Source organism: Pan paniscus, chromosome 13 (assembly GCF_029289425.2).
Source record: "Pan paniscus chromosome 13, NHGRI_mPanPan1-v2.0_pri, whole genome shotgun sequence".
Taxonomy (NCBI): Eukaryota; Metazoa; Chordata; class Mammalia; order Primates; family Hominidae; genus Pan; species Pan paniscus.
Window position 1 is genome coordinate 84,201,349 of NC_073262.2, and position 18,482 is coordinate 84,219,830.

Consider the following 18,482-nt stretch of genomic DNA (forward strand, 5'->3'; position numbering starts at 1 on the left):
TAGCATTTCTGTACACTTACAACTATCTGAAAAAGAAATCAAGAAAACAATCCCTGCACAGCAAAATAAACCATCATCAGAGTGAACAGGCAACCTACAGAATGGGAGAAAAATTTTGCAATGTACCCATCTGACAAAGGTCTAACATCCAGAATCTACAAGGAACTTAAACATATTTATAAGAAAAAAAAAATTCCATCAAGAAGTGAGCAAAGGATACGAACAGACACTTTTCAAAAGAAGACATTTATGTGGCCAACAAACATATAAAAAAAAGCTAAATATCACTGATCATCAGAGAAATGCAAATCAAAACCACACTCACACCAGTCAGAATGGCGATTATTAAAAAGTCAAGAAACAATAGATGCTGGCAAGGCTGTGGAGAAATGGGAATACTTTTACACTGTTGGTGTAATGAGATATCTGGGGGGTGGGACCCAAGTCTAAACATAAAAGTTTTATACATCTTATACACATAGCCTGAAGATAATTTTATATAATATTTAAAATATTTTTCTATATGAAACAAAGGTTTGACTGCACTTTGACTGCTACCCGTCACATGAGGTGTGGAATTTTCCAATTGTGGCATCATGCTGGCACTCAAACATTTCTAATTTTGTAGCATTTTGGATTTTAAGTCTTCAGATTAGGGACAATCAGCTTGTTTATATACACAATGGAATACTATTTGGCATTAAAGAGGTCCTGTCATTTACAACACGTGGATAAACCTGGAGGACATTATGCTAGGTGAAATAAGACAGGCACAGAAAGACAAATACCACATGATCTTACTTTTATGTAGAATCTGAAAAACTTAAACTCATAAAAGCGAAGAGTAAAATAGTGGTTACTGGGGCTAATGGGTGGGAAGGATTGGGGAGATACTGGTCCAGGATATAAAATTTCAGATAAAAGGAATAAATTCAAGAGATCTGTTATACAACCTAGTGACTATAGTTGATATGGTTAGGCTTTGTGTCCCTACCCAAATCTCATCTTGAATTTTAATCCCCATAATCCCCACATGTAAGGGAGAGACCAGGTAGGAGTAATTGAATCATGGGGGTGGTTTCCCCCATGCTGTTCTTGTGATAGTGAGTGAGTTCTCATGATATCTGATGGTTTTATAAGGGACTCTTCCCCACTTCACTCAGCATTTCTCCTTCCCGCCACCTTGTGAAGAATGTGCCTTGCTTTGCCTTCCACCATGGTTGTAAGTTTCCTGAGGCCTCCCCAGCCATGCTGAACTGCAAGTCAATTAAATCTCTTTCCTTTATAAATTACCCAGTCTTGGGTATTTCCTTATAGCAGCATGAGAACAGGCTAAAACAATAGTTAGTAACAATGCATTATATACTTGGAAATTTCTAAGGGAGATTTTCAGTGTTCTCAATGTAAAATCAGTATGTGATCATTATGTCAATTTTATGCATGTTTATCTTTAGCCATTTCACAATGTATACATGTTTCAAAACATCACATTGTACACAATAAATATATAAAATTTTTGTCCATTTAAAAATAAGGATAATAGGTATTAAAAAAGTAATAGCAGTATTAATGGAAGTAAAAAAAATATTATTTTTAAAATGTTGCCTCTCAGGCCCCATTCCAGACACACTGATTCAGAGTCTGCAATTTATTAGATCCCCAGGTGGTTTGTATGCACAGTGACTTGGTGAGAAACTCCTCTGGAATGCATGGTCCAAGCAGCATCATTACCTGGGAGCTTGTTAAAAACGTACATTCCTGGGTTCTACCTCCAACTCATGGAATCAGAATGTGTTTGGAGGAGGGAGGACCCAGGTATCTCTGTTTTAGCAAGTTCACAAGGTGAGTCTATGGACCCTAAGTTTTGAGAACAAGTAGTGTAGAAACCTGTTACTCAGTGGATCTTTATCCAGGTCTTTCCAATGATCTTGTGGCCCTCTACAGCCTGCCCTTTGACCATCTAATTGCTAATAAATCTGGAATGGATCGGGAGAAAAGGAAGAAACAGTCAATCCATTGTGCTTCCCAATCAGATTTGTGGTAAAGATTTTGGAGGAGGCCACATAGTTAGAGTCAGATATTTAGGATTATCGATGGATTACAGTACTCCATGAAACACATTTCCTCCATTACCATGGTTAATTATGAGTAGACCGTAAAAGCATTCCTCTAGAAAGGCTATTAAAAAACATAATGTAATGTCATGTGCAATAGAGAATGACACATATCATGACTTAAGAAAATAAAGACCATTTATTCCCTGTGAGTTTGAAGTATGGTGAGTATGCCCAAGTACAAAATTTTTTTAGAATGCTAGAGATGGCTTTCAAAATTGTTTATGTCTTCTCAGGCTTTGCAACTTTTCTCTAATTCTGTAGAAGTTGGCAGTGATAACAGACATGACTAGAAGTCAGAAAATTATTTTAGTCATTGACTACTCATTAATCTGTATCTTAGTCTTTAAATGTGGTTTTTGACACTCTGAAGAAAAAAGGAAAGTTTATGAGAACGTATATGTAAAATTGCAAAACGATAGCTTGTTCTATATTTTGTTGGGATAATCTGAAAGATGGATTACATTTTGTTTCAGGAAACTGTACTCTATTTGAAAAGATGTCTACATGCCAAAAGAACATGCTGCTCACATAAATAACAATGGCGTAATTTTAATGTTCTCACAAAAGCTATAAATGTTCTACCTCAAGGTAAACATTTTAATTAGCCTGAAAGTTATTTTTCTTAACACTACCAGAAACTTTGCCTACCACTCCCTCCTGAGAGCTGCTAAAATGTTCCAAATACAAAAAAGTAAGGACAGAAGTAGCAGTTCATGTAAAGAATTACTGATGAAATACCAGGGAGCAACTATGGAGGCAAAAAAAAAAAAAAAAATTGTCCTTGGAAGTGCAAGCACTTCTGCAGAACAATTAACTTAATTAACCAGATACCATGAATATTCATAAGGCTGTTAATGTCTCCCACATCCAAACAGATAAATGTGATGTAATGACTTCCTAGTCAAGCATATCTAAAATTCTCATGAAAACGGCACCTACACTTTGGTTCTTTGCCTGAAATATCATAGAAATTAACAGTCCCTCGGCAATATTTTATTCTCCTCAAATTAATTGGAAAGCATGAATTTATTTATGCAAACTCTATAGGAATATATGGTTCACAGCCATCAGTATGTGGCTTGAGCCTTGTTTTACAACAACTGGATTGCTTTTTTATTTTTATGTCCTCTCAGGCTTTTTTCTCCATTCCCCCTCCCCCTTTTAATCAGAGTCTCTCAGTATAGTTCCTTAGCACCAGTTCCCATAGCAACAAACACCATTCCTAATGGCCAGCAGTTCAAATACAGGCTTCTCCACATCTGATCCATTTGAGTCTAACCATAATTCAGCAGCTTAGTCTGTTGGCTCAGTGGATTAATTTACTAAACACTCTCCCTCTGGGTGTCTCTCTCCAGGAGGCAAATGGCTTCAAAGGCACACTGTCTCCTCATGTTCAGCTTGAAAACTTCCTGCCTAGTTCTAGTTCCCATTCTCTATCAAAAGCCCTGACTAGGCATACAGTCTTCATATTAAATATACCCCACACATGACTTTCCCCTCCTATTAGATGGAATTAGAATGCTAGAACTCCTATGCAATGACCAGAATTTTGGCAGCATACTGTGTCTTCTAAACAAGACATGTTAAAATGGCATTACTACAAATATCCAAAGAATACATAAAATGCTCCCCAAATCAGAAATACTCTTCAAAATTATAATAGTGATAAAACTAAATGCTATTCCTTTATAAAATCTGAATTACATACTAAAACATAAGAATAACCACCAGTTTTTATAGCCAACCACCAAATTTATGTCAAAGGCATACCTGTAGGGACACCCATCTTTCTATTTCTGATGTATGGCAGTCAATGAATGACCTCAGGAATTTAAGTACTAATGAAGTGTCCTAAGCACATCCACTTTGCATGGAAGGAAATGTTGGAAAGTTTCCACCATTATAGTCAGAACTACTAAAGTAAAGCAAAAAGGTCAAGAAATAAAATGCCATGAAAAGATGGCCCAAAATGCATCATTTTTCTCTTTGAGTCAAAATCATCTTGGTGTCTTCTACTTAGAAACCATTTTAGGTTTTCCTATATACTCTAGAATTATCAGATTATATCTGAACATCTCTCTCCTTTTAAATTCTGACTTTCTGAAAGACTTTACACTCTAAAAGGGCATTTGAATATCTTATGCTCTGTCAACTTATCGACAATACTAAGTATTCTAAAATCCATAGTAAATGAATAGGGTTATCAAAATATGAATTTTTTTCAACAATGTGCATTATTTTCTATAATCATAGGGAAAAATATTTTGCTTTTTTTAGTGATAATGTGTGACTTTTTAAAAGTTGATTCTTGTAATAGCCCTATGGGGATGGACATTATTAAACTTTTTTTTTTTTTTTTTTTTTTTTTTTGCAGACAGCCTCGCTCTGTCGCCCAGGCTGGAGTACAGTGGCACAATCTCAGCTCACTGCAACCTCTGCCTCCCAGGTTCAAGTTATTCTCCTGCCCTAGCCTCCCCAGTAGCTGGGATCACAGGCGCATACCACCATGACCAGCTCATTTTTGTATTTTTAGTAGAGATAGGGTTTCACCACGTTGGCCAGGCTGGTCTTCAACTCCTGACCTCAGGTGATCCACCACCTCGGCCTCCCAAAGTGCTGGGATTACAGGTATAAGCCACTGCACCCGGCCTTATTAAACCTTTTAAATGTGTAATCAAGACTAATAAAGGCTAATTACCCACCCAAAGTCAAGTACCAAACTGAAATTCAAGTCCAGTCTCTCTTACCCTTAATGTCTACTCTGCCAGGCTATTGAGTACCTCAAGTAATGCTATTTTGCCTAATTTTCCTTTATATATATATATATATATATATATATATATATATATATATATATATGAATATTCATAAGGCTGTATATGTATATTATATATATATATATAATACTTAAAATTCTAGGGTACATGTGCACAATGTGCAGGTTTGTTACATATGTATACATGTGCTATGTTGGTGTGCTGCACCCATTAACTCGTCATTTGCATTACGTATTTCTCCTAATGTAATCCCTCCCCACCTTCCCCCACCCAACAACAGGCCCCAGTGTGTGATGTTCTCCTTCCTGTGTCCAAGTGTTCTCATTGTTCAATTCCCACCTATGAGTGAGAACATGCGGTATTTGGTTTTTTGTCCTTGTGATAGTTTGCTGAGAATGATGGTTTCCAGCTTCATCCATGTCCCTACAAAGGGCATGAACTCATCATTTTTTATGGCTGCATAGTATTCCATGGTGTATATGTGCCACATTTTCTTAATCCAGTCTATCATTGTTGGACATTTAGGTTGGTTCCAAGTCTTTGCTATTGTGAGTAGTGCCACAATAAACATACATGTGTATGTGCCTTTATAGCAGCATGATTTATATTCCTTTGGGTATATACCCAGTAATGGGATGGCTGGATCAAATGGTACTTCTAGTTCTAGATCCCTGAGGAATCGCCACACTGTCTTCCACAATGGTTGAACTAGTTTACAGTCCCACCAATAGTGTAAAAGTGTTCCTATTTCTCCAAATCCTCTCCAGCACCTGTGGTTTCCTGACTTTTTAATGATCGCCATTCTAACTGGGGTGAGATGATATCTCATTGTGGTTTTGATTTGCATTTCTCTGATGGCTAGTGATGATGAGCATTTTTTCATGTGTCTTTTGGCTGCATAAATGTCTTCTTTTGAGAAGTGTCTGTTCATATCCTTCGCCCACTTGTTGATGGGGTTGTTTTTTTCTTGTAAATTCATTTGAGTTCTTTGTAGATTCTGGATATTAGCCCTTTGTTAGATGAGTAGATTGCAAAAATTTTCTCCCTTTCTGTAGGTTGCCTGTTCACTCTGATGGTAGTTTCTTTTGCTGTGCAGAAGCTCTTTAGTTTAATTAGATCCCATTTGTCAATTTTGGCTTTTGTTGCCATTGCTTTTGGTGTTTTAGACACGAAGTCCTTGCCCATGCCTATGTCCTGAATGGTATTGCCTAGGTTTTCTTCTAGGGTTTTTAAGGTTTTAAGTCTAATGTTTAAGTCTTTAATCCATCTTGAATTAATTTTTGTGTAAGGTGTAAGGAAGGGATCCTGTTTCAGCTTTCTGCATATGGCTAGCCAGTTTTCCCAGCACCATTCGTTAAATAGGGATGAGTGATTGTGTAATACAATCAGCTTTTGAATGATGTTTCCCTCTTTTCTGGATCACAGTGTTGCTCTAATGGTTCTCCGTGTCTCTGACCTCTACTTTCTCCTGCTCCCATCCTCTAATCATTCCACATGGTGAGGCAAAATGAATCCTCCTGGAACAAGCTCCAATCAGGTTGCCCCCTTGCTCTGAAACATCCCATTATTCCCTACTGCTTATCAAATACAATTCAGAGCCCTTACTGTGGCATGCAGGAGCCTCCATGGTTGGGCCTATTTTGATACCATTATCTTCCACTGAATGGCCTTTTCACTATTCCTCAAACACTCCTGGGTTTTGCCTTTGCTTTATTACTTTTGCAGCCAAGAAAATAACTCATTCTCACCTTTTCAGGCCAGCTCCAACCCATTTTAAGACCTAATCCAAGTGTCATTTACTATATAAAGTCTTCTTTACATGCATTCACTTAATAGGCTTCACTGAGCATCACTGTGGCATAGTCTATTCTAGATGCTGAAAAATGGCAGTGAGTAGAAAGATTAAAAAGCCTTGCCCTTAAGAATCTCACCCTTCCAAACCTTATCCTCCCTTCCAGTCACAAATAATTTTGGCATTCTCAAGGTTATCTGGTTATACGTCAATTATGCAAGTTACCATATTCACCTCATATGGAATTGTAAGCAGCTAGACTGGAGTGGCCCTGTTTTGAAACTTCCTACCTGGTACTGTGTAATCAACAGATTTTTTATGCGAAGGGAGAATAATAACCATTCCATATACTGATGGTTTAACTATATATTAAACCCTTTACTAAACCAAACGTTAGTACTACAATAACCTTGTAATAAAGTGAATAATATATCTGTGATCCCTATTCTATAGATTAGAAAAATAAGGCTCAAAGAGATTAAATGACTTGTCAAAAGTCTCACATTTGCTAGTGGGGATGCCAGAAGTCTGGATCTTTCAAAGTCTGTTCATTAATTCTGTGTTGTGCTGTCTAGGTTAGCAAGTAAGAAAGGAAAAGAGGGAGAAGGGTCAGTTTAATGAATCTGTAGCCACTCCCTTGCCTGCTGGTATTAAGCCAAGTGGAAGCTGTGCTCTGACAGGAGTCAGGATTCGGTCTGTTTCCATCCCAGCATTCTTCTGAGCTCTCAGAAGCAAAGCATGGGCTACTTCGCTAGCAGATCCATCTCCACCAACACAGACAACACTAGAAAAATACAAATCAAGCAAAGAAGGCAAAACTTCAGAATGATTGGTAATAAGTCATGAAATCTAGACTTCAAAATAGTTTACTAATTTGTAGTCTATGTGCATAACTGCTCACATGTACCTTCAAACATGTTAATATGTGTCAATGGGTAAGACACAAACACAACACAGGTAAGTTTACTTCACAAATGTAATAACTAGATAATTCCCCATAGACAAAATAGCTTTAAGTGTGTTAAGAGATATGAAAATTTTTGAACATGTTAACTCACATCTGACCAGCGTTTTGCTCTGTTAACATCCAAAAGTATATCATTCTCATTTTTTGTTAATAATACTGTCACCTGCAATTCATTTAACTAACACCAACCAAAGTCTTAAAATCCTGGTAATTCTCAATAAAGCTCTGAAAAGACAGATAGCAATAAAAATCATATAAAATATGAAGCTTTAAGAAACTGCTAATTATCATTAGTATATGAATGTAGTAATTACAAACCTGACCTGAATTTCATCTCCTTGACATTATTGCTATACGGTGCTTCTAGATGTAATATTATTAGCCTTTGATTCTAGATAGTACTACTAGTATATTTTTTAAGACTTTATGTCAAGTAGACTATGGGGGCAGAATCCATTAAAATAACACATAAGTACCAGAAATTCATTTCATAATCATTTGTGTTCAAAAGAAGCAAAATATTCTTACGTATTAAAATGTCACCAGTTAACCCAATGGAAAGTGGATTTTGCCTCAGTGAAAGCAGGTGTCACAACTCAAGGGCTACAAGGACCCAGCAGGAATGGAAGAGTAGGCTCAATCTAAAGGCGCAGCCACTTCTTCGCTGTGGCCCACTCACATCACGTGTGAGGCCTAATGGACCCAGATCTGGTTTTTCTAGAGAAGCCAGAGATTCTGATTTAAGGCTCAGTCTCCTAATTTGTAAATACTAGCAACTAGCATTCAATATATTTAAAAACACTATTTCAAACAAAACTGTCTATGGGCCACAGTCAGCAGTAGTTACTGGTTCTCTAAGTTTAGGAAGCTCTGGAGGGTGGTGACCAAAGGCTCAAAGTGTCTTTCCAGTCAGTTCCCACCATCTTTCTCTCGGCCATCTATTCCCTCTAGTCCCCATCTTCCTCATCCCGCTAGCTCCACATAGCCCGGGCAATCCAAGTCTACTCTGGTTAGAAGACTCAAGATATGACCCAGGTCATGTTTGATTAGGTGTGTTTTATTCTTATGTCTAAACTGATTCCAGAGATTCACAATGTGACCACCTATTCAGAGAAAAGGAATGATGTTTCCTAAGGACAAACTATATATCAGGTAGTGTGTTTACTAATTTCTATTAAATCCTCAGAAGTCTGCAAAATAGGCCACAGTCCCATCTTTATGAATGAAAAAACCAAGGTTTGACTTGAAACTTACCTGATTTCAAAAATCTCCATGAGATTTCTAATCTATGAACTTAAACGTAACTCTCAATCCATGGCTGTCTAAATGCTGACATATGGGTGTGACCAAAAAGACTATGTAAAGTCATACCCAAAAAAATCTAATTTAGCACCAAAGAACTTGACCCTTACATACATAGGATGTGAACACTTAACTCCTAGAATCTTGCATACAATTATAGCGTCATGCATATGTTAACATATTGCTAGAGTTATTAGAGGTGGCCTCCCTATGAGCATGTTCTGAAACATCTGAAATTTTGTCATAATACATTCTGTGTTAAATCTTTTGAAACTAATACAAATGACAATTATAACAATAAAGAAATATTTAGTGAATAATTACTATATATATATATCAGACATTTTCCTAAGCACTCTCCATGTATTAACTCATTTAAGTGGAGAAATAACTGTATGCAATAGGTAATATTACCTTCAATTTGCAGATTAGGAAACTAAAACATAGAAAGATAAAGTAACTTTTTCAAGATTGTACCACTAGTAAGTAATAGAACAGGGATTTGAAATAAGACATTTTGGCCTTAGAAACTGCAATATTATTCAATATATTAGATAACTTTTCTATATATGAAACCTAATAAAAATAGCCTTATGAGAATTTTATTATTTTGAAAAAGTTTACCAGTAGAACCAGTGTGAAATTAAGTGAGTTAGAAAAAATATGTATTTATTTATGTTAACAACTATTCAATCATTCAGATCATGTTCAGGTACAGTGACTCAACCTAGGAAATAAGTTTTGTAAAACAAAAATAAAATTCTAAGTTGCCAACTAACTGAATGGATCCTCCCCTTTTGGCCATGAAGGTCACAAAGAAAATCTGAAAAACTATTCAGGTCATAACAGGAAGGGAGGTTGGATATGCCTACTTATACCCTCTTGTCTTTTGGAGTTTAGGCGCAAATGGCCAGCACTGACATTAAGATGTAAATCACTGGCCAGGCGCGGTGGCTCATGCATGTAATTCCAGCACTTTGGGAGGCCAAGGGTGGATCACGAGGTCAGGAGTTCAAGATCATCCTGGCCAATATGGTGAAACCCCATCTCTATTAAAGATACAAAAAATTAGCTGAGCATGGTGGTGCATGCCTGTAATCCCAGCTACTCAGGAGGCTGGGGCAGGAGAATTGCTTGAACCTGGGAGACAGAGGTTGCACTGAGCTGAGATTGCACCACTGCACTCCAGCCTGGGTGACAGGGTGAGAATTTATCTCAAAAAAAAAAAAAATAGATCATAAGACTTACAAAACAGACTTGGTAGCAATAAGATCCCCAACTCCAACCTGACTCTGGTATAGCATTAAATAACAAATAGCAGGCCCTAGAGGAAATCAAAGTATTTTATCCCAAAATGTATTTTGTTGACATATTTTGAAATGGCCCTGGCAAACCTATCATTTCCAGGAGAAATTTGCATTCTATAGAGAATCTCCTTCCCTTTCCAGGTCTTTTCCTGATCCAGGAGAGATTTAACTAAGAGTTTGATACCTTTTAAGGCCTAATAAGAGGTATTGACCATCTGTTCTCTCTGAAGCCTGATATCTGGAGGCTTCATCTACATAACAAGAACCTGTGCTTCCACAACCTCATTTATCTTTATTTTTATAATTTTTTATTTTATTTTATTTTTGAGACAGAGTCTCGCTCTGTTGCCCAGGCTGGAGAACAATGGTGTGATCTCAGCTCACTGCAACCTCTGCCTCCTGGGTTCAAGTGATTCTCCTGCTTCAGCCTCCCAAGTAGCTGAGACTACAGGCACACGCCATCACACCCGGCTAATTTTTGCATTTTTACTAGAGACGGGGTTTTGCCATGTTGGCCAGGCTGATCTCAAACTCCTGACCTCAGGTGATCTCCCCTCTTCGGCCTCCTAAAGAGCTGGGATTACAGGTGTGAGCCACTGCTAAGCCACTGCACCCAGCCTACACCACCCCGTTTATCTTAACTCAAGCATTTCTTTCTGCTGACTTCTAATCTTTCAGCAAAGCTTATCAACCAACTGACAATCAGAAAATCATTGAATTCATCTGTGAGCTCCCCTTCCCACCAGCTCCATGATATCCCACCTCTCTGGGCCAAACCAATGAATACCCTACATTTATCAATTTATGTCTTTGGCTATAACTTCTGTATCCCCAAAATGTATAAAACCAAGTTGTAACCCAACTACTGTGGGCACATGTTCTCAGGACACCCCTGGGGTTATCATAGGCCATGAGCACTCATATTTGGCTCAAAATAAACCTCTTTAAATATTTTACAGTTTGGCTTTTTTCATCAACAGCTTCTTACAAAAATATCACAAGAGTCTAAATATACAAGAAAGGCAAAAAGCAAAGTATTCAATCATTTATAGTGCGTTAATCACACTTGTGTCACTCTCAAACATAAACCTTAGAGTAACTAATCCTTTGCATGTGACAAATCTTGTTTTTAAAATAAGTAAACTCCTTGCCATGGCTCCAAACAGAATTATTCTGTCTAGAAAAGAAACACTGGGTGATAATATATCCTTTTTTAAAGAGTGATAAAGATTTTTTTAATGAATGTTTTTATACTTATCTATGAACCCATCATCTATGAAATGTTCAATATATTATTGTAGTTTTGATTCACAGTTTTTTTCTTTCTGGAAAAGTGTTTTTGTTTTTGCTTTTTACCTTACTAAGTAATACAGATATGTTCAATCTGATAAAATGTCAATATAATCCAAATAATGTCTAGAACATTATGGGTCTAATTAATGGTGAAATGAACAAGAGAAAAGTAACTCAACAATTTTTTTAAAAATTCTGAAACAAATATTAATAGCGAGGAATTCATATATTTACAATTGCATAAAATCTATAGATTTTTAAAACTATACTCACACTTATAAATGCAAGTGTTACTGCTTCAAGTCTATGCAGCTGATATTCTTTTATTTTCCTTCCTAAAACTTCCTACTCATGCCCAGTAAAATAGGGAGCAATATAGAATCTGAAGCTCTCATAAGGTTTAACAGTGGATCTTAGAGTGTTTCCTAGGACACACTGCAGTGGAGAACCAGCTGTCATAAGTGCTGATACACTGTTTCTGTTGGGTTTAGAAATGTCACAAGATGTCTCATAGAAACATATGTAATTCATTAAAAAAAATAAATACAACTCCAAAATCTTAGGAAATAGCATTTCTTAAACATTACTTACCAAATTGTTTTGCTTTACTAAATACTATACATAGAATCTTTCTTGGCTCTTAACTTCTTCAGCCTGTATCTAGAAACCAAACTGTTAGGTGATTTCCTAATCACTCCCTATTAATAGTTCCACTAGTGTCAGACGGAGGTGCTTTAGGCCAAAGTTCTTAAAGAAATTTGAGTCTGTCTCTCATCAAAATGCCATAGCATTTTGGGGTTAACCTTCTCTCATCTCTGCACCTTTTCTATAAATTTCCCCCAAAATTTTCCTTTAGCCACTCTTTAGAACAGGTTCAGGAATAGAAAACTCACCAATGTAGAATATTCCATTTTCAAACAATTTTACTTGCAAGAGAATTGTTCCTTTGAACTACCTGAAGAAACTGTTTCTATTATTCTCCTCATATATCTCTCTATGTAATTCTAAGTACAGTGACTTAAAATTGCCAGTTTATTAAGATAATTACTCCAACTACCATATCAGCTTCTACTGGGAAAACTGACCCCACAAAAATAAATAAGCTATTTAAAGTGGTCCCCAACCTTTTTGGCACCAAGGACCTTTTTTTGTGGGAAGATAATTTTTCCATGGACTGCAGGGTGGGGTGGGAGACGGATGGTTTCAGGATGAAACTGTTCCACCTCAGATCATCAAGCATTAGATTCTCATCAAGAGCACGCAACCTAGATCCCTCGCATGACCAGTTATATCCCTCGCGTGCCCAGTTCACAATAGGGTTCACACTCCCGTGAGAATCTAATGCTGCTGCTGACCTGACAGGAGGTGGAGCTCAGGCGGAAATGATCCCTCTCCTGCCACTCACCTCCTACTGTGCCTCCCAGTTCCTAAAAGGCCACTGACTGATATTCATCTGCAGTCTCAGAGTTGGGGACCCCTGATTTAAAGAGTCTTAGAACACGGAAGATGACTTTCAGTAGAAATTTGAAATTATTGTAAGTCTGAAATAAATCAGCATGCCATAGAGTTTAGAAACACTTACATAACTCAGTTCATATAATGGTTAGGCCAAACTATTTGGTTTATAAAATATAATAACTGAAAAATCTATATATCTTTTAGCTCTACACTGAGAAATAACAACACCTGCCATGAAAAATAAATAAGGATTAAATATGTTCAGGTAAAGAGAAAAATATTACTGTACTACACTTCAGCAATCGTCTTCTTCATTCTGCGAAGTTCTTTTCATCCCTTTACCCAGTACAAATACCAGTAAAACATATTGATAGATACTGCATTCAGCAGAACATTCTGTAATGCTGCTGTGTAAGACCAAGTTTAATATCTGTGATATCTTTATTCTCATTCTTTAATCAAGTTTTGAAGCAGGGACTCATTTGCAATGCAGCTACCTTCATGTACTCATGAGGTCTAGTGAGGGGCTATGCAGCATATTCAAATAGGTAGTTGGTATGCATGATTCCCACAAGGACTTTTCTTAAATTGTATACTTGTAAGACAATTTTCTAAATGAAGCCTATTAATGTTTTTGTCTACCTCTAAGTATAAAGTTCTGAAGTAATCTCCTACCCCATATTTTTGATTCCCAATGCTTATATAATATTGCTATCTAGATTTACTTCCCTCAATTAGATTCCTTTTGGAAAAATCATGTTTTACTTACCACATTTTCTTTCTCAACAGCTATTGTTTTCTCCTCATCCAATAAATAAATAAATAAATAAATAAATAAATAAATAAATAAATAAATAATAAACATTTCTGAAAAACAGCCCTGCCAATACTCCATTTTGATTGCATCACTTCCCTCCCCAGCACATTCAAATCAGTCTTTGGGAAGGTTAATGCCTTTCACTTTGGTAAAAGTACAGACCTAACTCCCTTTCCTGACCTTATGGGTCTTTGCCCCCTGCCCATCACCATGTAACACAAATAATTCACACACTTGTCAACTTTTTAAATTCTCAAATATCTACTCACGTAAAAAGAACTTCCCTAAAGGAATATAATATGTTTTAGTCTTACACATCAGTCCAACACTTTAGCAAATTGGTTCACCTAATTTTTAAAAATGGCAATGAAATTTATATCACTTGCCTTGGTTCTAACGTTTGCATGCCAGTGAACAACCTCTGTACACTCCAATGTATTACGAACAATGGTTTCCGATGCCCACTGTGAATAACATACCTAAATTGTAGTCACTACATTATGAGATAATTAAAATTATTTCTTATTGTTTCTGGAAATAATGTATTTATTTACTTGTATTTATAAAATATCTTCCCTCAATCTATCACAGACAAATTAACCAATGGGTAGCTATTAAACCTATCAATTAATTTGCAAAAGAAGATCATCATATAGTTATGCCATATGACCAGTATAACATCTTCCATTAGTGCTTCTCTAGATATATGGTAAAAGCAAATAATTATAGATGCAAATGTATGCACATTAGTAAGTATAGAGTAGTACACTGTCATTTCCCAGTATTTTAATAATTAGATTCCTCTTTTTGCTTTCCTATGCCAGATCCTGAGAGATAGATGACCATGTCATATTATCATTAATTATTATTACATAGATATGAACAAGATAGAGCCAAAGTACATACATTACAAATATTTTTAAATGTTAGGTTCCAAATATATAGCTAAAACTAGTGAAGGTATTTAATACATAAATGATATAACATATATTGATTAATAATATAACCTACCCATCAAATCCCTGGAGTTCACATTCCTTAAGCAGTGACAGAGCGTGCCCTTCATATTCCATTACTATTAAAAAAACACACACACATATACAAAGTGAAAGTTTTAAACAATGATCACACTTTTTAACTTGTTCTGGCAAAATAATATGATAAACATATGGTCAAGTCATAAAACAACATTTATTCTTGAATATTTATATTTTAATCATGGGCAAGAGGACTAAGTGTTACTGGCCTGATGTTTTATAGCTTTATGTAAGAGAAGGTCATATATTTGTTTCAACTACATAAGTCATTTGGGAATATCCCACGCATAGTGGTTACCCAATTTATCCTGGTGCCTGTTTAGTATTCCCTAAATAAGACACATGTCCTTTAAATCAGAGGCTTAGGAGAAGCAGTATTTTGGAAATAAGGCATATTAGCTGGCATTGAACAGTCAATGTTAAATCGGTTTGGCAACCTTACATGAATAAATTAGTCAAAAGGTTAGTGTAAGATTTACAAACCAGAAGAATGTGTACTGGAACTGTTAGACTAAAAAGAGGAAGAGTTGGATGTGAAAATACAAAGTAAAGCCAACACCAGTTATAAGAGACCCAGACCCAAGAAGGAGGGTGGCACACAGGCCCACCAGAGCTCAGACCCTCCGAGGAAATGAATCTGTCACTCTGTATCGCTGTCTCCACAGTCACTGATGCCCTATGCAGTATCGTAAATGCCAGGGAAGACAGGATAAACGGGCACACTGCAGATGGCACCAAGCATCACAACCACATTTAGCATTTTCCAGGGCAGCTCTGCCAGAAGAGACAGCCCAGCTGTATCCACCCATCAAAGATTTCTGCTGACTGACATGACATTGCAGATGGATTTTTTGTGTAAGAATGTGTGTCATTATATGCAAGATTACATTAATCTTTCATGCTTGTCTGTCCCTGGTGCCAGCATGGTTCAAGCTTTTCCTACAATGTTTTTAGATATTGTTAAAAATTATTAGTCTTGGTGTCTAAAAGAATCATTCTGTATCCAGCAGTGTTACATTGTAATTCTCCCATAGCTTATTCAAAATGCCATTAACACTCACATGAATAAAACCTCTTTATATTAAATTCCAATCAGAAGAAAGCCATAATAAAACTACATATGAAACATTAATATTAATAAAGTTGAAAGGTTATCAAAGAAGATGTGTGCTGATCATTCATTTATAACTACAGCAAGTACTTACAACCTTAAAATGCAAAATAAAACATCTTACATATACACATTAAAAATAAGAATATTATGAAAAAATATTTATGCTAAGAATCAGTTCACCAAGCCTTACTTTTATACCAAAGCTTACATTGGTAAAGTTTTTCAAATCCAATAATGAGCTTTAGAACTGTGTTATTATTGAATGTTATTTTTATTTTTTTAATTTGTAATAGTCTTTTTTTGATATTGTGGGTGGAATTTGATTATACACTAATGCAACCTGTCTGAAAATAGCAATTTTTTAAGTAACATTGTAAAAGTTCAATAAAATCAAAAATCTAGAACAAAGAAACAAAATGAAAAGAACCTGACTATCTACATCTATAAAATATATTAGCAAAATGAACAAAATGAATTAGTCTTTGGCCTCAGGAATTTGCATTCTGGAGATAGACAATATATGCTAATGAAATAATGAATTATAATATGAAGTAATAGGTGGTTATAAAAAACAATGTTAGGCAAAAGGATAAAGAGTGATCTGGATTACTATTTAAATATAGTAGAAAGGACCAAATATGTATTTAGACGGGCTATTGTGGGCCCTGGAATCAGTGACAGCCAGATTCAAATCATCCCCCTACAAACAAACATAAAGAAAGTATTGCTAGATAAATGTAATTTCAAAAAATGTAACCCAGCCTCTTCTTTCATCTATTTGCCTTTTCCTATGAGATTGCCAACCTGTGCTCTTTCTAAATAGGAGATGTGAAGCCTTCACAGTTTACAGGTCTTTGAACACAATTCTCACTGCTGGGAATTTCCCCCTCCCCTCTTTGGTGCAAATGCAACTTCCTCAGGAAGAGGAGAAAGTCTTAAGGTTGATATTCAATGTTGATGAGAAAATCACCTGAAATAAAATCAGGTGAGATTTGATTTGGACATAAGGAAACATTTCTTGGTTTGGTGATAAAATTCTAGTGTGGGATATGATACTGAAATGTCATTTTCTTTCTTGTCCTGTAGGTACTTTAAAGTTAGTAAGCTCAAAACAGAATCCATTATGTATACCTTCAAATATATTCCCTCTCAAATATATTGTTCTTTTTGTGTTCCATCATCCACCCCAAGACAGGAAAATGACTTCTTTCTAGAGTGTCCCTTTCCTCCACTCTCCAGAACCACTCCATGGCCAAGGCCAGTTGTTTCTGTCTTTAAATTATGCCATAGCATTCCTCCATTTCTCCCAGCTGATTCCCTAAATTAGCTGATTGATCTGATCACTAAATATCTTTCATGTGTAGACAAGTTAAGTATCTGTAACCAGAAAATCTAAAATCCAAAACGCTTCAACATCTAAAAATTTTGGAGCAATGACATGACGTTCAAAGTAAATGCTCACTGGAGTATTTTCAATTTCAGATTTTCAAATTAGAGAGATGCTGAAGTGGTTAAGTATAATGCAAATATTCCAAAAGCTAAAAACATCCTAAATCTGTAACAGTTCTGGTCCCAAGCCTTTCAGATAAGGGATACTCCACCTGTACTACAATAGCCTTTTATCTTGTCTCCCTCAAACCTCTCCCCCACTCTAGCCAGAATAACCATTTTCAGATACATATTTAATCATATCACTTTTTTGTATATACCCCATTAGTGAGTCTTCATCGTCCCCAGGTATAAAGTTCCAACTTCCTAACTCACATCTGAATGCTGGGAACAGGATTGGCCATATATACCCACAATTATTTAAGAGGTAATAAAAAGAATCTTTTACACAGAATTAACTTTCTCTCTAGCTAGATATGATGCATGAACATTTACTTTTCAGATTTTGTATTAAAATGCAGGTAAAATTGGAAGGAGTGATGCCTCAGGCTACTGGAATCTTTTGTGACACAGTTTCATTAGATGGCCTAGCTTTCTGCTGGGTAAGATTTAGAAAGGCAAGAGGCATTTCCAAGAAACGGAAGGCTTCAAGTAGAGCCATAAACAACCAGAGAAACACTATAAAGAGGCTTGTTAACAGCCATGTTAGAAGCGTGATTTTAGGAGAAAGAAGGGGAAAATGATAACAAACACCACCTTCTTGACAACTCTGCCCAGGAGGTAAAATTATCTGGTGACTAGGCACTCCCAAGAGCCCTGAGCTGGCAGAGATCAAGGTTTCCTTCAGATAAATGTCTTTGAGTATGATAATGACCATGATAAGGTCTAGCAGCTCTGTTAATGCAAAAAGTAACTGAAGGCGATGGAAGTACCTATCGTGAACAAGAGATGAGGGGCAGACAGGATATCTGTCTTCAAATGTCTCAATGACTCTTATACAATAGATGGGGCACATTTATTTCATATTACTACAAGAGATAACATTAACTCTAGCACATAAAAATTACAAAGAGGCAAATGTCAGCTCACAAGTTCTCATTTTGTATAGTTTA

The 18,482-nt window shown here is 36.2% G+C and overlaps 1 protein-coding gene across 4 annotated transcripts in view; it reads right to left on the reverse strand.

Moving 5' to 3' along the window:
- The window catches only part of CERKL (ceramide kinase like), a 121,585-nt gene that overhangs the window by 14,808 nt on the left and 88,295 nt on the right, over nucleotides 1-18,482 (reverse strand). For 2 of the 4 annotated variants that reach the window (XM_063595218.1, XM_003823540.5), the window contains 2 exons: nucleotides 14,842-14,905; nucleotides 7,328-7,470 (listed from right to left, as the gene is read on the reverse strand). The exons of 1 other annotated variant lie outside the window; for it this stretch is intronic. In XM_063595218.1, coding sequence (XP_063451288.1) covers nucleotides 7,328-7,470; nucleotides 14,842-14,905 — 207 coding nt within the window. Of the gene's footprint in view, nucleotides 1-7,327; nucleotides 7,471-14,216; nucleotides 14,295-14,841; nucleotides 14,906-18,482 lie in introns of all 4 variants that reach the window. One more of the 4 variants, XM_034954601.3, reaches the window with a different exon arrangement.